Genomic DNA, 21,567 nt, shown 5'->3' on the forward strand with positions numbered 1-21,567 from the left:
TATAGGCTAAGGATGGGACAAGAGGTAATCACTGTGATGTCATGAGGTCCCAAAGGGTGTGTGGGGTTGTTTCTGCCACCCTTGCAATTTTGAAGAACTGATGTCTATGACAAAAATGTGAATTTAAAAATAAATTAGTAAAGGAGCACTTCCATAGGGAGAGTCATCAGAATATATGCAAGGTTAATTGCATTGTTGTCCCCGAGGACCCCATATGAAAGTAACCTGGTGCAACACTCTTTCCAATACCACGTGTGACATAGTGAATGAAAGTGTATGAAAACTAGCAGCATTTGCAGTAAATAAAGGGGCATCATAGGTCATATCCGAGTGATGGGCAGCTGCATGATATGGCGCCATCTAAGAAAGCAATATAAAAACACATAACAGAATACCTAGACACTGTACAAGGCAAATTTCTACTTTAGACAGTGACGGCTGCTATGGGGCTATGGTAGTGGAGTGGGCGGGGATGGGGGCATGCCGGAGTGGGGGGATAAAAAAAAAAAAGAAAATTGCACTTACCTAGCCGCTGCCTCTCCTCCATTCTTCTTCCGTTGACGACAGAAACAAGAAGCTTCCAGTCTCTCCTAGCCAATCACGACGCTGCTGATAGCAGCATCTTGATTGGTCTGAGCACCGTGGTTCGGTGCTCAGACAGGCATTAGGAGCCTGGGCACGCTCTCCACCCATGCTGTAATATGTGTGGTTACAACCCCCAGGACCTGCTTCCTCCCTAATGGGGAGCCCAGCTCAGCAATGACTGTGCTTCTGCTCTCCTTTGTCATGTGCTTCCTGCATGGCCCATTGTGGTTTTCCCGATGTTAGCCTAATTGTGCACATTCTAGGCGGCATTTTCATTTGGACACGTTACTAAATAAATCTGCTTGCTGTTGTGCCACACTGTACTTTCACACAGAAACAGCATATGTTTTCTGTTCCGTCATTCCTGGGTTTTAGTCTGAATATCATAGACAAGGTCAAATAACAATGCCCCTGTTATTATCTCTGGTCAGGCACTAGCACCTAGACAAAACATGGGAACGCAGCTGCTGTTTGTGAGCACACATATCTTGTCATATAGCTGAACACAAGAATGTAAGCAGATACATGAGCAAAGATTCTGAGGCAAGACTGCTACGCCAGCTGAGATGTAGAACATCCATTTATGTATCCTAAGGTACGGGGTCTTCCACTAATTCCAGAATTCTTTGATATATAATCATCTAGCTTCAGTAGAAGGGAGGGGTTTATGATAATCTGTCTTGTAGCATGGCAGGGCTTTTTATGATATATGGTTTATTGACCATGCTAACAGGATTTTTAATATGCATTTGTTTTCCAATTGTGGCAAGAATACTGCATTTTAGGACATACTAGTTTGAATAAAGATGCTAAACTTCCTTCGTGTCTCTTGTTTATTTTATTTTGGACGAGTACGAGTGAGAGAGTGAAAGGGTGTGTCCTGTTACAGAGATCCATGAGAAGATTGAGAGTGTTGTGTTCTGGGGCACCAATTCATTTGTTTGTCTGGTAAGGTTAGGAGGGCTATTGATTGAGGCACTAGAGCTAGTCAGACTTGGACTCACAGAAACTGAGCTAGTATGATGACTCAGTCCCTACATGCCAATGTTGTATTTCTATGCAGAATCCTTGCAACACCTTGATGTCTGAACGTCCTACATTTTAAGCATAAGTTGATCTGTATCAAAGTTTGAATGTAAAATATTAAATAATTTACAAATTATTGTTCAGTATCAGCCTTGACCTTAATGCATAGCTGAAAATGATTATAACAGGTTGGTAAACATATTTGGGACATTGCAGTATCTCATGTATTTCCTTAAAATGGTTTAACAATACAAGAATTTAACAATAAAACTATGAACGTCAATGTGCTGAAGTCACGGTTATACTACCATTGGATATTAAACTTTACACATCATAGTAGTAATTTCATGGTTTATGGGGTAAATTCAATGCTCAAAATGGGAGATTTGCAATTGGCATGGGGATAATTTGGAGGTAGTGATAATTGTATCGGTATGTGAGAGTTTTGTGACACGTGATAGTCAGTTTCACTGCTTATATGGTCAATTTCATGCCCAATAAACCCATACCGCTTCATCAGTCCTTATTCATATCGTATTGTTTACTTGAGCAAACTGGAACAGTTCCAAAATTGAAATTGCTTTTCATTATGAGAGCTTGGGGCCTCAAGTCAGCTTATTTGTATGTTTTTGTTGATGTCTATTGACATTCCTAAAATGAATGTTTTGTAAATGGATCATTGTGTACAGATTGAAAAATGGCTCTCGAATATAATTTTCTCTAATATTCATTGCAGGTCTCAGAATACGCCTCTTTAATTTCTCCATGAAGCTGCTCTCCTGCCTCTTGTACATCGTTCGTGTTTCACTTGATGACCCTACAGAAGGAATAGGATGGTGAGTTGCCATTTTGCGACAGCGAACAAACATATTACATTCAGCTTTGGAACCCTTAGGTCATGATAATGAGTGGGCTAGAGTTTCCCAAAGCCTTCCCAGCCCTGGATTGTAAAGGGTCAGAATGGTGTGTTGTGCAGAGATTCCAGCATCCAATAATTGTGATGTGATAAAGTCCTCAAACTTTGTTAAATTTCAGCAAGTCAAACCTGCTGGAACAGAGTGCCACTAAGGGTATTTCTGCCACAAAAAAACAGATATTATCCCCCAAAATAGGGCCTTTGTAAACAATATAGGTGTTTCTATTAACCAATTTGACTGCACTCAACTGTTTCACTTTAGAAGAGTTAATTCTGGGTTGGCTGACATGATTTGAGCTAGGAGCCTGAAGGTCACCCACTTAGATCTCAGAAGCCTCTCTCCTTAACACCTCATTTTGATAGTCCACAAGTAGAAAGGTCTGAAGAAAGTTCATTTGTCACTGTGCCCCAGCATTGAATTTTTCCTAACTTTGACCATTGAGGGCCCAAAAACATGATGAAAAAAATGGTGGTCCGAGCAGAATGACCAAGTGAAATTATACCTCAACCAATTACAAGTAGGCAGGTGGCCCTCATCTTGTTTTCCTGGTTGCTGGAACACTAGAGTTGATTTCAATGGTCAGAAAAAAATCACTGACAAAAGTCACTTGAGAGTTTGGCACAACATCAGGCAAGTCTCTGTTCCCATCTTCCTAAATGTTTTTTTGGAAAGGGGGCATTTATTCCACCCCCTTGCCAAAGCACTTTTATCCCTTTCGCCCTACCGTCTGAATCCTCCTACTTCCAGTACCCGCCCCCAGCTCACATTTACCACCTGCTTAGTGCTTGATACCTTTGCAAAACACAATATTTCATGTGTTTAAAGTTGTAAATAAATGTAATGTAAAGCTGTTTAGGCAAAATATAAGTATATCATTCAAATGTGTCAACAATGATGTCATTGAACTTGTCATCTGATGTAATACGCGAGGTCATAAGTATGGGTGGGCATAACTGGGGTAATTCTCGGTGGCATAATTACTCTCAATTATTGTAAAATTACTCATAATTATGCATAATTGCAAAAGAAGCATAATCCAGCAATTTAGCTCACATTTTTTAGTGCATAATGCACTCTCGTGTCCAAACCAGGCCTGAGGATGCACTTTGTGCTAAGAAAATAGCACTAAATGCTACAGGACAAGAACAGCAGTAGCCAACAGCCACTCACTGTCTGTTCGTTTGTTGTTCATGTGCACCTGCAGTAGGATTTTTGCTTCTAAAATCTCTTAATTATTCAAGCTGGCTGGCATAATTTCGGTAATCTCACATCACAAGAGTAAAGTGTAAATACTTAAATAGCTCACATTACTCCAGCATAATAAATATTTTGCACAGGCCTAGTGATAAGCAAATCATGGTGGGGGGTGTAAATTATAGTTCAGTGAACTATAACTGGTGAATTTTAGTGGTTTTTGTTTTTAAACATCTGTTTTTATGTTATTTCAACACAGAACTTTTCAAAAACAAGTTCATTCACCTCAGTTCCTACATGGTAGCTTTTGGGCTAATCCGTCAAGTGGGGGGCTAAGAAAAAGGCAGCTGTGCAGTCCTTTAGGAATTTTGTGAAGTGTTTTAGAAAAAATGGATTAACAGAATGACACCACATTTAGCAGAAAGCTAGCTCTTTACTCAGAAAGCATGCTTTTTAATTTGATTCAATCTATTCAGCCACGTTTGAGAAATTTAGGGTTTAAAAGTTAGTGTTGTCTGTGTGGTTAGTCCAACGGGACTCCAGCACGACCACAAATTCAAACAAATTGAGAGATCGGATTGGCCGAGAGTGCTCTTTTCCTGTCACTCATTTCAATACTATCAGACCGCTACCAGTCCCAAGGGACTAAGTGATCTGATAAGCTGGCTGCAATTCAAACTGTTATGTCAAGACTGCCATTGCAGGACATGCAGATTCAGTCCCTGTGTTTTTAAACTGCTAAAAATGAAGATGTAACAGTGCCCCGTGATAAGGGCAGTGGGTTTCGTAAAGTGATACTGCCAGGGAGTAAAAAATATGAAAAAAAATTCCTCCGGCAGTTCCCGCTGTACCTCCACAGGAGGCAGTATTGGACACGTATGGTCATGCAGGACTCCTGCAAAATCACACAGATGGTCCAGTGCTTGATGTTTAACCCACTTCCTAGTACTCCTGTTCCCTCAGCACATGAAAGATATCTCAGATGCATCTCCGATGCATCACCGGGATTTGCTTCCTTATTCTGTATTTCCTAAATGAGTACTGCATTGCAGTACATCTGCTCAACTGCTTTCTTTTGTCCCGGAGGGATTGACAGGCAATCCCATACAACAAAATCCTTTGTTCTTCCCAGAATCTCCTCTTCTTCTATCTCTTCAGGTCTATCTTGTTCAGATGCCACATTTTGTTTAGAGAAAATCCCCCATCAGTTGGAATATTTCCCAGAAAAGATGGATGGACCAGCATAAAGAAGTGTTTACACACAAGTTCTACTCCCAAATGAAGTTGAACGGGTGAAAACTTCTTTCTAATGAACAGTGAGTTCAAATAATCAAATGATCTCTAAATTTATTGTAGGTCCTGCTGTACCAAATGTATGTACTGCAGTACTGCTACTCTCAAAAAGGAAACTTCACAGAAAGTCACAATACATCGTCATTAATTATTACTATGGGACCTGTGGTAAAAAAAATAATAATAATAACAGCCATTAGGTTGAAATGAAAACACACACCTAAAAATTCACATAAAAAATGATGATAAAATTCACATTATACCCTACTATGCTAATAAGATTTTACTTTGAGTAAAAAAAAAACTTTCATTGAAAAAAGCAAAGTTTATAATGATGTTATAGTTAGGTATGGTAATAAGATCTCACTTTATGTTTAGAAGCATTAGTGAGAGCCACTGAGCCCCATGTTGGAAGAAACATTGCTCCATAGGTGGGAGAGAACCTCTGAATGTTAAAGAACTACAACTCTGCTATTGTGAAGGAAACCCAGCAATTGAGGCTGATAAATCACTGTCAGTACCTTAGGACAGGAAAGAAGTCTGACATCCAGCAAATTTTATGCAACTGTGGAAATGGCATTCTTAGAGAGATCCCTCAAAACGTTGGAACAGATGACACTAGTGGGCAAAATACATAGCAAATATCCAAAGAAAGGATCTACGGTTTCAAATTAGGGCAAGATTTGAGAAGGTAAATATTCTGTTGGTCAATGAGGAGTCGCCATTCCAAATTAGTCTGATGGCACTTCTCCCCAAAGTAGAACAAAACACACATACCCTAAACACAAACTTTGATCACCTCACTGTAAATCACAAAGCAGATGGGAAGAATTTGTAGGTTGTGTAGAAGGGAATCTTACCCTAATAAAAATCAAAATGAGCAATGTCAGCAAAGATGTTAAAACCATGAGAAACAATATCCATTTTGGGGTTTCAAGAAAGAGAGAGAGGCACTCACTAAGGAAACTGATAATGGAGACACTTGTTCTACAACTTACCAATAACATGGATTCTAAAGGCACCCAGACTAGCCCGGATAATAGATAAGGGTCACAGGAAGAAAGTACTAATCAAATGACTGGTGGTGACCAGACAAATTGCAAGTATCTCCAGGACCTTTCAAACTTCATCCCTCTCAGAATCTCACCAATGAATGGGTACCAGAGGTGCTCAGACTTCCATTGGACCAATGTAAAGATCTCAGGGAGCTAGTAAGGAAATAGATGCACAGGCACTCAGACTCCCTCCTGAGGATAGAAAGAATGTAAAGAACTTACCAATGAAAGGAACAAAGGGGTGCACACACTGAAATGAATGATGGAGGAAATCAGACCCCCTGTGGAGGTGAATAAACACTCCAGGAACATAAAAAATAAATGTCACAGGTGATCAGCTCCCCCTGGAGGAAGGTTATGTCTTAGAATCATATAATAAAAGGGGATGTCATAAGAGCTCAAACTATCCCTGGCGGAAGGTAAAGAAACTTACTAATGATCTGAATCCTGGGGTTTTACACTGTTCCCTGGAGGCGACCTACCTGAGAGAGGCAGTGTGATGGGTTATGGTAACTGAGGGGGAACAAGGGCTGGTCCCACCATTCAACCCATTATAAACTAGGGGGCAGGTGCAACATTTTTTTTTATCCTCTACAAAAGTTCAATTCAAAAACTTTGCAACTTCATGAAGGTTGAACATTTTTCACATTTGTAAAGTTTACGTGAAAATCAGGACTTTTGCAACCATTTACATTGCACATCCGTTGATTACAAAAAAAAAATGTTTTTTTGTAAAATATACTTTACAGAACCACTGTAATTCACTGTAATGGGGAATGCACCATAGTCACTCTGTTGTGGGGATACAGGCATGTTACAAACACGTCCACGAGAAGAAGAATTCCAGATGCGTGAGTATCAGGAGTTACAGGCCACATCAGGGCTGGACTGGGAACCACAACCGGCCCTGGCAAAGTGCTCAGCCGTCCCTCCCCCAGCACCCCCCACACAGGGGGGAAGTTGGAGGTGCGGCCGAGCTCTTTGCCGGGCCGGTTTTCGGACGATTTTGTTACGGGGTCGATTTTGCAGCTATGCCGCAAAAACGGCCCAGGGGCCCAAAACCGGCCCCCACCCGTGCGGCGCACCGGGGGATTGCCCGGTGCCCGCTATGGCCAGTCCGGGCCTGGGCCACATCAGGAATTATAGGCCGTTGTGATGAGGGCCCTATTGTACTTCCGCACATGGCCTTCGTGTGAAGAAAACTCTCCACAAAAGGCAAAGTTGCAGAGGAGACATCTACAAACATTTTTTAACTAGAGGGGCTCCTTAGGCATGAAAATCACTTCACTGACTGTGAGGCTGAGAATGTGCTGTCATGATAAGTAGATCAGCAGCCAGGATGTAGTTAGGTAGATTTAATAGTTCTTGTAAATTGTTACCGGGTGCCCCACCGGGAGCAGCATCCTGCTGCTCAGCCCCACTCAATCTAACTGATCATTCATTTAAAGCATGCACAACACCCCACATTCTATGACATCACACTCATGCAGGCTGAGCAGTCAGGTCTAGGAAACATAGGATATAACAAGGATGATCCCACTTTGTGAAGGAAAACTTTGCAAAACGATGTTAATCTGGGTAACTTTGCAAAAGACCAACATTCAAGATGTAGCAAAAATTTATCAGCAACAAAAACAAACCTTTGCCCACACCTGTTTTTACATTGAATAGCATCCAGAGACTATCCTGAAAGTAGTGTAAAAGTAAAGTATCTCTAAGGATCCATTTACTAGTAGTCCTGTTATTCTGGTTTTGATGGAAGCAGGATTACCGGTGTCCCGGTAGTTCCAACCGCAAACCAACCTAAAAATGCTGATGGAAACAGGTTGTAATTTCAAGATGTGTATCCTACGTGAAGAGATTACACCTAAATATAGTATCAGCTAGTACAGGTGTGGTAACACAATCCTGTATCTTTGATACCAGGCGCCATTTTTTTGTTTGTGTAACCACAAAATCCAGAAAAGATCTGGGATGGGGGGAACCAGAGGCACGTGGTGCTGGGAGTCGGCACCCTCCAACATAAACTATGTACCACAATAGAGCCACTCCCAGTGTGGTGTCGCTTGTGCTAGTGCAGTTTTAGTATGTGAGTGCAGGCATCTCACATAACGTGAAGGACTGGTCTCACACACCACCTGGTGGTGTGTGAGACCAGTCCTTTACTTTTTGTGAGATTGCCTGCAAGACACAGACTAAAACTGCACTCGCACTAGCGACACCACACTGAGAGTGGCTCTAATGCCGTTTTTTTGTTCCCTTTTGATCATCCTACATGTGATGGGATTCTAGGTGGAGCAATCACAAATGTATTTCTTCCTGGATGTGGCTGCGGAGATAAAAGAAAGACTAAATACATTGCAAGAAGCAAAGAAATTACTCATAGAGAAGAGAACAAAATATGACCGCCTCTTTCATGTCAACCTACAAACCATCTACAAACCACTGAAGGTGAAAAAGTAGATTTTCAGCAATGTGGAGGAAGCAAAAAGATCTCGAAATAGCTGCTAAAATGGCTACCACTACATTATGACCAGGGACTAACAATGCAGTGGCATAAAAGGTGCAAAAAGCGTGAAAGATTACAGCAAATGGGATTTAAAAATAGCCTTTATGCTAGGAGTGAAATAGCATCCAAAAATCAAATAGTTATTTTGCGTCTGGGAAGGAAAGAAGTTCTACTGCTGCATCTGGTAAACAAGGTGTCAGAGAAAAACTGAAGAGCCTAATGCACAGAGAACCACATTTATTCAGACATGGTGGATTAAAATGAGACATACACATGAAATATTAAGCCCTCCGTCCCTCACTGACAATTTAGGCAGTTTATGAACCCAGTACTGCGGAACAATTGCTTTATGGAAGATGGAGCTAGTAATTTATTAACTTTTAACTATATTATTGAATATGTCTGGCAAAAAAACAAGATGAAACCCTTCTCATTCTCTTTTTTATTTTTAATCAAGAAATTCTTTATTCGATTACCCAGAACCATCAAAGTGCAAAAGTATGACATTAAAAACGGACAAAGTATGTCATAAATAAATTTGATATTGCAATACAATCGGATAAAATCATTGTGGTACAATGTCCTAAAAAAGAAAATAAGAATGCCCAGGGGCACTAGTTCTAATGTTCTTAATTCCTCCAGCCCACTCTGGCTCACCAATCAGATTTATTTACTTCACTCCCATAAAACTTGAAAGCCAATCCTACTTTTTAATGATACATTTTAAAAAAACTGGTACTGGCCTGGGCCCAGGGCTTAATTTGAGCCTGTGGTTTCTAGTGCTCGACACAGGCCCTAAATTACTAACACCAGCACTTGTGACAGTCTGCCAAAAGGTGGCGCGATCTGGCTAATTTTAAGATGACCACAAGAACAGTTAATTATTAATTCGATATACATTAAAAATTACTATAACTGTAGTGTAGTTCCTATATTCCCAATAGGCTCTGCACATTGGAATAACATAAACAATAGTTTAGACGTAGGACTTAGGTCGACTAGGTCTCTATTTAATATGTTAGACTTAATTGTGTGTGCCAGCTAGCTCAGAGGTCACTAGAAACTTTCTCGAGTAAACAAGAAGGGATTCGCTTCTGACAACCATATAACATGACAACTTTGTTCCCCCTGAAATAAGGAATATCTCCAGAGTCGCGGAAACAATAGATAGCTATTTCACTCAGTCAATCGTGCATGCTTAGTTTCACCAGGAGTGCAGAGAAATAGAGAGACGGGAGTTTTCAATAAAAGTGGTTATTTATTGAGCAGTCTACTTTCTCATGAAAGAGAAGTGAATTGCCACAATTGCAATACTTGTCATAAAGTAAAGTGCGTACAGTAAAATGAGTATTATGAAATAATACTGTAAAAGCATTTATATGGTTTCTAAGCCATAAGATACTTAAACTTGATAAAATACATACAATGATAAAATAATGACTAAACATACTCAACTGTGGAGTGGTGTGGCTCACTGGTTAGAGGCGGCAGACCCGGGAGCAGAAGTCGGCCGGGACCAGGGTTCAATTTCCACGTGGCAGGGTCGTGGACTTTGGTCAGCGGACTCGATAATTCTCGCTTCGGTGCCTACTCTAATTCAGGGGTCCCACTCGGCAACTCTGGGCATCAGCTGGCCTAATCTCCACAATGGCCCCTCCAACGCCGGGGATGCTTGGCTCCACCTTGGGGACTCCCAGCAGTGACCATCCCACAGATAGAGCCAGGACGGGTTCCCCAGCGTTACACAGCGCCAGGAAACCTCCGGGTAACAGTGCGCTTTACAAGCTCATACATAATAATGACATAATAACTGGTGTTTCTAAGATACGCCTACCCCGGTGTACCTAACCTAAGCCTAGTACGTGGGAAGGAGTAGATGAGTTATAGTTTTTGCCAAGCATCTGAATCGAGAATTCTCTAAGCGTCTAATCAGCTCCGTACCTTGGGTATAGAATGAAGGAGGTCTTTTATCTCTCTCTCAGGACTCGATCTCCCAGCAACCCACAAGGGTGACAGGGAAACACTGGGGCTGGATTTCTAGGCAGGAGAAAAGACAGCGTCTCTCTCAGTGCGTCAGCAGGGAGGGTCGGCTTCCTTCGGCACTCGCATTAGCAGGGCGTCGGGCAAGTAGATAGCCGATCTGCTACAAACCACAGTGTGTTGCTTAAGGCAGATGTGGGTATATTTATACCTGGCTGGTGCCGAGTTTGACGTAAGTTTGAACATAAGACGTCACTAAGAACTCGCAGTTCTTTCAGGACTCCAGGAGTTCAAGGACAAATCAATACCGAAGCAGGGGGAATTCCCGGGCTGCTGGAGGCTTGGTTTGTTTAAGAACGCGTTGTGCTTTCTAGGAGTCCATGGGAGTAGCCTTGCCTTATTTGGACTGCATTGGCTATGACTTAATATGGATATGATTCTTATGCCTTTATGAGGATATGATTTGGTATAACCACATAAGGGCATAAATCGTGAATATTTTAAATAGGGTCCTAGATACGTTCACAACATTACCTGCCACCCAAGCCACTCTTATAGCTTTTGGGTCCTGAATTAGTGTTAATTGTCAGATTTGTAGGGGTGTGATGGTTAGTAGTTGGGTTGTAACTATCATTAGCAGCATGGCTGGGGCAATGTGTGGTGTAAGTTGCAGTGGCCTCCTAATGAGAGCCCTGGCACTTATATTTTTGCAAAGTAAGCACTGTCTGGGACCAAGACTTGTGTAAGAAATTGTATTTTGTAGTAGTCTGCCCACATTTTGAGACTGGGTTTGTCCATATTAGGAGTCTATGCACTGTGATACTGCCATTCAGTGTCGGAGGATGTGTGATTTTTCCCTATACATATGTTGAAATTTGGTTCCACCCCGCTGGTGTATTTAGCTTTCCAAAACAAACAAGATGATGGACGGCATGTTGCACAATGGCAAAACATTCACCCCAGTCACAGATATGGGTTTAATCCATCGTTATTTTGCTCACCAAGCCACCCCAGCTCAGACATGGCCATATGCAAACCAGTCTTGGCCCTGTGCCTCATGGGAACAGCCCAGCCCGAACTGCCAAGCCAGGTCTTCCCTGGACTGGAATCAAGCATCCTAGGACTGGCTTCTGGCTATCAGCTGTCTTCAGCCAGGATAGCTTGACTCTAGTGGCTTAGTGAGCACAGGACCCACGTCTGGGCATACCCTTCCCACATAGGGTGAACAGCAAAACACACAAGATGATGGACGGAATGTTGCACAATGGCAAAACATTCACCCTCAGTTGATTTCGGTCCAGGGAAGATATGGCTTATAATACGGAAGTCGGACCGCAAGGGCAGCAGTGGCAACACAGCGCCCCATACGAGTCTCGCGATCCATGGATCGCCAGACTCGTCACAAGGCCCTAAGTCAGTTCTGCTGGCTGCTATCCCTCAAGTGGTTATAATCAGCATTCTTATAAGGTATGATGTGTTGGCTTGCTACAGGACAGTGCAACCACCTCTAAATCGAGAATGACTGTTGTACTGCAAACTTGTACCTTAAGGAGCCCTTTGGGAGGAAAAAGGGTAGATGGCATCACAAATGACTTTAGTAACAACTTTCTTTAAAATGAAGATCCGAAGTAGGAACTTAAGTGACAGAAACCTTTTCAACCTGAGAAGTCCTTCAGACATTTGTCTTTGCCCAGAGTATGGGAGGAAGCTGTTCCTAGATCAGGGAAAGCAGGCATTCTATCTTTTCCATGGGAGCACATCTGAGAAAGGACTCGGATCTTCTACAAGGGGAGGCTAACTGGTGCAATTTTAAATGCCAGACTTTTAAAAGATTTGCAGTAAAGTGTAAAATGTAGTGCTGAAACGGAGTTTTAGTATTAGAGAGAATTATGCTAGGTTTGCATCTAAGGTACTCTCTTATTACTGGCTAATGCGCAGAATAAAATGGGTATCTCACCACCAACTCTTCAGAACATTCCTGGATCTGAAAGAGCTTCTAAAGAAATTAACATTTCTGCCTGACATTCTGTGGAAACAAGCCAGAAAGACTCCTGATCTCCTGGCACCCTTTGAATGAAACTCCGCTCCAACTGTCATGTGGCTGGCCCCCTATTCGCTATTCCTGGGACATAAAAGACAGAAAAGGCCCCCATTCTGAAATTCCAACTGGCCAGTTGTGAGTGCACAAGACTTGACCCCACAGGGCCCTGGCTGGAGAGAGTCCTGATGCATAGGTTCCTATTCTGAAGAACTGGGCTCTGTCAGAGAGGTTTGCAGTGAGGTCCTCAAATCATGAAATATTGGGACTTGATAATATTTCTGAATATATTCTACTGGATGTCCAGTTCGCGGCTCAAACTCAATGGAGCTAAAACAGAGATCATGCTCCTGGGTCATCATTTTACATCTCTCCCCAAAGCCGCCTGGCCCCCCTGCCTAGGTGAGTTGCCCATATCAAAGGACAAAATTAAAAGCTTAGGGGTGTGGTTTGAGCCTGACCTAACTTTTAAGACACAGGCACAGAAAGTTGCAGGGATCTGCTTGGGACTGCTTCGGTCAGTGCGGAAAGTTCTCCCTCTTTTGCCTCCCCAGTCCAGGACACTTCTGATCCAGGGGTTAATACTATCGAGACTGGACTACAGTAACGCCCTGTTTTTGGCAGCCCCCAAAGCTACCATGAACATCCTTCAACGGGTGCAGAATGCTGCAGCCAGGATGCTTGCGGGTACTTCAAGAAGATCTTCGGCTAGACCGGCCCTAAGAGCACTTCACTGGCTGCCAATACGCGAAAGAGTCATCTTCAAATCGCTATGCATCACCCATAGGGCTCTTCAGGGTAAAGGACCTCCGATCTTCAGGAGCCTGATGTGCCCCTATAAATCATCTCGGGGTCTCCGGTCGGACCTTGGAAATCTTGCACGGGTCCCCAGAGTTAGGAAGGCACGCACAGGGGGTCGCAGGTTTTCCGTAAATGCAGCAAAAATTTGGAACTCCCTTCCCAATTGGATTCGCACCGAACCCTGTTATCTTACGTTTCAAAAGGCACTTAAAACAATTCTTTTTCCTAAGGACTCTTAATTATTGGTTTCATCCTCAGTTTGCTTTTTGTTCTATTTTCTGTTAGCGCTGGGACGCTTTCGGGCAGCCATGCGCTTTAGAAATCAAATTTCATTTCATTTCATTTCATTTAATTCATTTCATTCATTTCATTTCATTCTGTAGGACTAAGAAAAGGCACCAACAGCTCCAGAGGAAAAGAGGGATCTAACCAGCTTCTGATTGTTGGCTTGTCTCCTAAGAGCTTGTTCACCCGCCATTCAAGGCTAGTGGGGGACCTACAAAGAAGATTATTCAAACCACCCCTGGCCCTTTTGCTTGCCCAGCTGCAGGAAAATATGAAAAAAGAGAATAAGTCTGAAAGTAGAACTCAGGAAATGAATAATTGTGACGCAACCTCCGTGGCTACAAAATCACACTTTGACCTGCTCTGACGTTTTGACAAAGTTGAAGGTTTTAGTTGAAGCTCAATGATGCCATACCTGACTTCAAGGGACCTTCTCAGTCTTCAGAAATCTGCTTTCCCCAATTGCAAGATTTTGAGAATCGGAGAAGTTCTGTAACTGGTGCACCCTGTTATGTTTACCTATCCCCCACTCTGTAGAGGCCAGCCTGAAATCATGGCAACATTTGTATCTGCCAAAAGCATTCATTTTGATTTGCTACTTGCGCTAGGATTTTAAAAATCCATAATTTCTTAATCCGTTTGAATCATTTTTGTGTAGTTTTGCTCGTTACATTTTATATATATTTTTAAAATTAGTTCTGTAATTTTAGTGAGTTGTATGAATTTGAATTTGAATTTTGAGTTATTTGTAGAGCGCACATTCACTAAGCAGTTTCTTGGCACTATAGGATTTCAAACTGTGGGGAAGAGAGGACTAGAGGCTAAAAGCTTGCTCAAACAGAAAAGTCTTTAGGGCTTTGCGAAACTCCATGTATGAAGGAGAGGATCTGAGAGGAGGGGGGGTGGGGGGGGGAGTTCCAGAAGGTGGGAGCCAGTACCGACAATTTCTGGCCACCAGATCGTTTTTTTCTGAACCGGGGGATAACTAGCAAAGATTTGGAGGAAGAACGTAAGTCTCTGGCAGGGCTGTAGTTAGTAATAGCAGAGTTGATAAAAGCGGGGGCAGTGCCTGCCCGAGCTTGGAAGGTGAGGCAACCAAGTTTAAAGAGAGCTCTTTGTTTGGAAGCCAATGGAGGGCTATCAGAAGAGGGGTGCAGTGGTGGAATTTAGGTAGGCCATACACCAGTCGAGCTGCCTGGTTCTGCACCATCTGGAGACGTTGAAGTGCATAGGCGGGGGCACCGGTTGTAGATGATGTTCCCGTAATCGATCTTAGATAAGATCATGGCCATGATGATCAGCTTAAGTGCGGAAAGAGAAAAGAACCGGGATACCTTTCTAATAATGCGTAAAGAAAAAAAACAAGAGACAACAGAACTTATATGGGTGTGAAGTGTCAAATGATGGTTGAGTGTGATACCAAGAGTCTTGACAGCATTAGGAGGGGAGGGAGGGGGGCCCAGGGAGTTAGGCCAAAAGGAAGATGACCAAGGATTACTAAAGCCTCCAGTCAGGATCAGCTCTGTCTTATCCGGGTTGAGTTTAAGATGGTTTGCGTTCATCCAAGCCCGGATAAACAGTAGGACCGACTGGAAGCTGGAGACACCAAGTGAAGGGGAAGAAAAATTAAAAATGAGTTGGAGGTCATCAGCATAGTTGTAGACTGTGACCTCCATCTGTTGAAGTGCAAAAATGAGAGGAAAAATATAAAGGTTAAATAAAAGGGGGAGAGAGATGAGCCCTGGGGAACCCCACATATCACCCTACTAGGCGAGGCAGAAAATTCGGCCAGATGAACCACCTGTGTGCGCCCCTCCAAGAAGGATCCTATGCAGGCAAGGGCCTGTCCCCCTATACCCGCCGCCTTGACACGGGACAAAAGGATGGAGTGGTCAACCGTGTCAAAGGCGGCGGATAGGTCGAGAAGGACCAGGGCCTGGGGGGAGTTGGTGTCAAGTCCTTCCCTTAGTTGGTCCATGACTGAGATAACCACCTTCTCGGTGGAGTGGCGGGGTCGAAAGCCCGCCTGACAGGGGCAAGATAATTACTGCTCTCTATAAAGGAGCTGAGCACCTGGGTGACATGGGACTCTGCTACTTTTCCCAGGTAAGGGAGAAGGGATATGGGGCGGTAGTTTGCAGGAGAGGAAGGGTCGGCTGCTGGTTTTTTTAATATGGGAGAATTATGGCAGTCTTCAAAGGGGCCGGAACGGAACCTGAAGTGAAGCAGTTGTTCAGGAGGGCAAGGGCGGGGGATGGGCACGCCGAAAAGAACTGGTTGAGAATGCGAGCTGGGCCGATGTCGGCTGGGGAGCCAGATTTGATGCGGCTAAGCAGGGGGGACAGGGATTCACTAGTGAGGGGAGGGATAGTGGTGAGGGAATGGTTGTTTTCAGGGGGTTGGGGTGGAGTGAAAGTAGGAGGGGGGGAGGGATGTTAGCTTTAATGAGGGTTATCTTGTCAATAAAAAATTCGTTAAGCGAATCACATAAGTCCTGAGAGGGGGGAATCTTAGGCAGGGTTCTGTCCGATGAAGCCAACTCGTGGACGGTTGAGAATATTTCACGGGATTGGCATTCTGCCGCCAAAATGCGTCCAGAGAAATACTCAGACTTAGCTGTCAAGATGGCTACTTTGTATTCTTTGAGCACGGTAACAAAATGTTGTCTACGAGTGGGGCAGTATGCTCGCCTCCAGGCTCGTTCAGCCTGTCTTACCTCTAGTTTTATGGCTCAGGTCCAAGGAAAAGGTAAGCAGGGAATGATCCGACCAGGTGCAAGGCGAGATGGTAGGAGTGGACATTGGAATGTTAAGTGTCCAAATCTGATCTAAGGTGTGGCCACGGATGTGGGTGGGGCCATGGACGTGCTGGGTAAAATTAAGACTAAGAAGTGATTGAGTAAAATCTTTAGAGGTAGAATCCTCGGCGGGATCGGTGGGCCAGTAGTTGAAATGTCCCAAAACCAGAACAGAAGCGTTATTGATCACCAGGGTGGCTAGTAGGTTCTGAAAGGCAGAAAGGAAGGCGGGGGATGACTGAGGAAGTCGATAGGTTAATACGCAAGTAATAGGTGTCTTGAAAGAGGTAGAGCGTGCTACCAGGCAGTCGGCTGCTGGCAATGCGGGCGAGTCCAAGGTCTGAAAGTGGAGATCCTTGCGGGAAATCAGGGCTATCCCGCCTCCTACTTTGCTCTCAGGTCGGTCGGCGCGGAGCATAGAGTAGTGAGATGGAAGAGAGGCAAGGACGCTAGGCAAGGAATCGGGCCTATACCAGGTTTCAGTTAAAAACAAAAGGTCTGGGGACTTGGAGTCCAGAAGATCATAAATTTCAGTCTGATGTTTAACGGCTGATCTCGTGTTGAGAAGAAGGGCAGTTGTGATAGGAGGGGGAAGGGTTTGTGTGATGGGCCCAGAAGAGGCAATGCCAAGCTTTTGGGCATAAGACAGTGTGGCCTGATTCAGTTGCCAATTGGTTTGTAATGAGCGCAGTTCGTCAGAGGTATAAGTAAGGAAATGTGCAGAGTGTTGTGCCCCGTGTCCCGGTCTGGCACGGACGGGCGCAGACGGGCTTGCCTTAGGCGCGCCTTCGGCGCGCCCGCTGTGCGTACAAAAATTGCACATTTTATAAAGGACCGGAGATGACGAAAGGGGGCGTGGCCTCTCGAGCGAGGGGCGTGGCCTATGTGGGCGTCGGGGTTGGCGGCAATGTCAGGGTCCCGTGGCAGCGATAAGCTCCGCTGCGCGGCAAAGTTGGAGGCGTGAATGCGCCCTGAACGGTGGGGAGTGAGCAAATAAGAACAGCAAAGTAATAAGTGACACTCAAATTATTTTTAAAAACACAAGAACAGACAGGCCTACTCCCGGCTTCCGCCTCAGGAGGAAATCTCTATCAGCCTGGCGCTAGCATTCAGCGTCAGATAAAGCGACGAAAGGGGGCGTGGCCTCTCGAGCGAGGGGCGTGGCCTATGTGGGTGTCGGGGTTGGAAGCACTGTCAGGGTCCCGCGGCAGCGATGAGCTCCGCTGCGCGGCAAAGTTGGAGGCGTGAATGCGCCCTGAACAGTGGGGAGTGAGCAAATAAGAACAGCAAAGTAATAAGTGACACTCAAATTATTTTTAAAAACACACGAACAGACAGGCCTAATCCCGGCTTCCACCTCAGGAGGAAATCTCTATCAGCCTGGCGCTAGCATTCAGCGTCAGATAAAGCGACGAAAGGGGGCGTGGCCTCTCGAGCGAGGGGCGTGGCCTGTGTGGGCGTCGGGGTTGGCGGCAATGTCAGGGTCCCGCGGCAGCGATAAGCTCTGCTGTGTGGCAAAGTTGGAGGCGTGAATGCGCCCTGAACAGTGGGGAGTGAGCAAATAAGAACAGCAAAGTAATAAGTGACACTCAAATTATTTTTAAAAACACACGAACAAGCAGGCCTACTCCCCGCTTCCGCCTCAGGAGGAAATCTCTATCAGCCTGGGGCTAGCATTCAGCGTCAGATAAAGCGACGAAAGGGGGCGTGCCCTCTCGAGCGAGGGGCGTGGCCTATGTGGGCGTCGGGGTTGGCGGCAATGTCAGGGTCCCGTGGCAGCGATAAGCTCCGCTGTGCGGCAAAGTTGGAGGCGTGAATGCGCCCTGAACAGTGGGGAGTGAGCAAGTAAGAACAGCAAAGTAATAAGTGACACTCAAATTATTTTTAAAAACACACGAACAGACAGGCCTACTCCCGGCTTCCGCCTCAGGAGGAAATCTCATGTAGTGCTTGCTACTTCTTGAATGTAACGCCCATTTCTCTCGGAAATTGTGTGCTGCTAATGCCATCTCTACCAGAAGTTAAGCAGAGTTTCAAAATGGGAAAAAGTGAGGTGCCGGGGGCGCAAGGGCTGGTAAATAAGCCCCTTAGTGTTTATGAACTTAGTAGGGGTAACACCCATCTTCTAAATCAATAATTCAGTTTCTCTCACCATGGAAGGCACTGATGTCCACATTATTGTCAGGGAGGGAGCTGGTGGACACAGGAGCAAGCTGGGCACACATTCATCCATCTGAACAGCAGTCTATTAGCCAAAGACAACTATTGTACCCATGTGGATCAACATACATGTCCCTATAAATATGGATGTTTTTGTGTTATTTTTTTGGAAACAAGATAAAAACATGCTAAAAAATAGGATTAATCTTTTACAATATTAATTCCTGCATATCAGATAAAAGTTACGGTTTGAGGCTTCTGTTCTTTTAAACATTTTCCAGAATGTGCTACAAAAATGGTGCAAATTTTTATGCAGGCATTCGTTTTTGATGAGTTCATAAACAATGCCATTGCACCGTTTTTTCATTATTCATATGACGCCTACCTCTATGTCTCGGATAATAGCTCCTGTCCCCATATAGCTCACTGCAGTGGAATAATGAATGGCTGTGCTAGCCTGTCTCCCACGCATCCTGGGGACCAGCGTTAGCCCAAGCAGCCACTTTGCGTGCACCCTCTGCAATATTATAATACTGGAAACTGATTAAAGCTCCATATCATGAAAATATATCTTCTCTTTCTAGCAGGCATTTCATGCAAGTATCCGTTTTGCTTCATGAGTCGGATAAACTGTTTATTCCTGCAGACAGATTTTCACCAGAGCAGTGTAAATGTCACAGTATCGCAGTAACTCTAAAATGATGGAAAAACACAATGCAAACCCGGTTTCAAGGTGCTCATGGCTTCCGTAACAAAGAATGGGGACTTCATTTATGAGGCCTCTTGTAGCACTTTCGCGCCACCAGAGCCTCACTTTTTTGACGCTCCGGTGGCGCAATGTGCCACGGACTATTTACAAGGCCACGCACAGCCACTTTACGTGGCTTTTAATGGCAATGTAAATATCTCCCCCTTTCAGGCACAATTTGCATTTGTCACCCCCAGTGGGACGGGTATGCTTAGACGTGGGTCCTGTGCTCTCCATGCTACGGGATTCAAGCTATCCTGGCTGTTGAGGGCTGAAACCCCGAAACCGGTCCTAGGAGGCTTGTTTCCGGTCCAGGGAGGACCTGGCCTGGCAGTTCGGGCTGGACTGTTCCCATTGGGTGCAGGGTCAAGACTAACCCCGGGTGGAGGACTCCGATCTGCCAGCGGAGTTTTGCCTACTCTGCGCTCCGTTGAGAATGCTGAGTTCATGCAAATCTCTCCCATGTTACATCTACCTCATGGGCATGTACACTTTTGCTGCAAATCCCTGTATACATCAATGTGTTAATGTATCCACCCATGACACAAAGTAGTGCATAGTACAGAACTACTTTGTGTTATTTTAGGGCTACTTTCCGGCAAAACATAAGTGTTGAGCTGGAAAGTAAATCCCATTCATCACTTTGTTTCAGTTTGCATCAATATTGTGATGCAAAGTGTTCTTCAAACTGCCCCTAAGCATCTAGTGTGGTGACGTTGCCTGTGGATGAAAGTGATTATTGCAGGTAAAATTATGAATGCTTTGGACATAAAGGGGTTTTAGCAAAAAAATAGGAGAACAGGACCACCCTGAGAATAACAAGAAGTATATTATCCTAGTTGTAAAAATCAACAGCAAAGTGTGTATTGTGTCATTATCCGAAGATTTCAAAAATAGTACTTGCTAGTCTTACAACCTTCTGTCTTAGAATTTGCAAACCCTAAAACCGTGTGTCTTTTGGTCTTGTGCCTACCTTCATTTGGAAACCTGCTAAATGCATTCAAGAGAAATGTTTTTCAGATATTCTTTCCGACTGGCTGTGAAATGTCTACAGCTTTAAAATAAATAGACATTTTGGCCTTCACTACAAGTTGGATGGTACTGAAGTAATGTTAAAATTACATGTGATTGTGCTGTTAACATGTAGTAAATCTGCCCCAGTACTGTCTAATTACAAATGAATCCTCGTGTAATGCGAAATTACCATGTGGGGCCAATTTGTCTGGTCGTAAAACCAAACAGAATTCCCAATTCCGTGGTGTTGTACTCATAAATATTTCCTTTGAGCAAGTGGTAAACATATGCAGGGACCTTTGGCCGGATGGGAGTGAAGAGAGTAGGGGAGGGAAGGAGTGTTTTGTTCAGGCAAGGTGAATGAGCAATTAGTGAGTAGTAATTGTGAGCTCTGGTGTGGTGGGGGATGACCGGAGGGAGGAGTAGGGGCTGGAAGGAGGAGAGATTATTGCATGGTTTGCTCTGTAATACATTTAAAAAAAAACAAAGTAAGAGTCCTGTCTGCTGCGGTGGCAAAGCCTCGTCAAGGAATTCTACAGAGCTTAAATTCCGCCTGGTAGAACCAGCAAAAGACACACAATTGATGGACGGAATGCAGAACAAATCAAAACATTCACCCCCAGTCAAGAGATCTGGGTAAAATCCATCATTCTTTTGCTCACAATGCCACCCCCTTTTTAAAACTGGCCATATGCAAATCAGTCTTTTTTTTATTTCAAATCATTTTTATTAGGAAAACAAAAGGAAATAACCAATAAGGGAAACTGAAAATACAAATGCAAAAAATACAAAATGCATTGACTGATAATGAAAACAAAAGAATGCTAGTGGAAAGAATATAAATCACAGGGATGGACACATACATCAAATCATAAGGAAGCACAGCTAGTATCCAGCTACAAGATGAATAAAATATACCTAAATAATGCGAAATGCAAATTGCCTAATACAGAATGCAAAAACCAAAAACAAAATACATAATACAGGTTACAAAATTCAAAATACAGAATATAAAATTAGTGCATATCAAATGCCAAAGATAATGGTCATATTTCACATGTTTCTTTAGAAAGAGCGGTATGTATGTAGTGCGGGTATTATATCAAACAATTATCAATAGGCGTATGCATCATCGTTTAGTGGAGTCAGTGGCAGCTATGTGTAG

At 43.9% G+C, this 21,567-nt stretch overlaps 1 protein-coding gene across 1 annotated transcript in view; it reads left to right on the forward strand.

Moving 5' to 3' along the window:
- KCNT1 (potassium sodium-activated channel subfamily T member 1) overlaps window positions 1-21,567 on the forward strand; it is a 1,005,890-nt gene that overhangs the window by 322,679 nt on the left and 661,644 nt on the right. The window contains exon 3 of the mRNA XM_086920997.1: window positions 2,348-2,447. Within this exon, the coding sequence (XP_086777123.1) occupies window positions 2,348-2,447 (100 nt within the window). The remainder of the gene's footprint in view (window positions 1-2,347; window positions 2,448-21,567) is intronic.

This window comes from Lissotriton vulgaris, chromosome 5, assembly GCF_964263255.1.
Source record: "Lissotriton vulgaris chromosome 5, aLisVul1.2, whole genome shotgun sequence".
Taxonomy (NCBI): Eukaryota; Metazoa; Chordata; class Amphibia; order Caudata; family Salamandridae; genus Lissotriton; species Lissotriton vulgaris.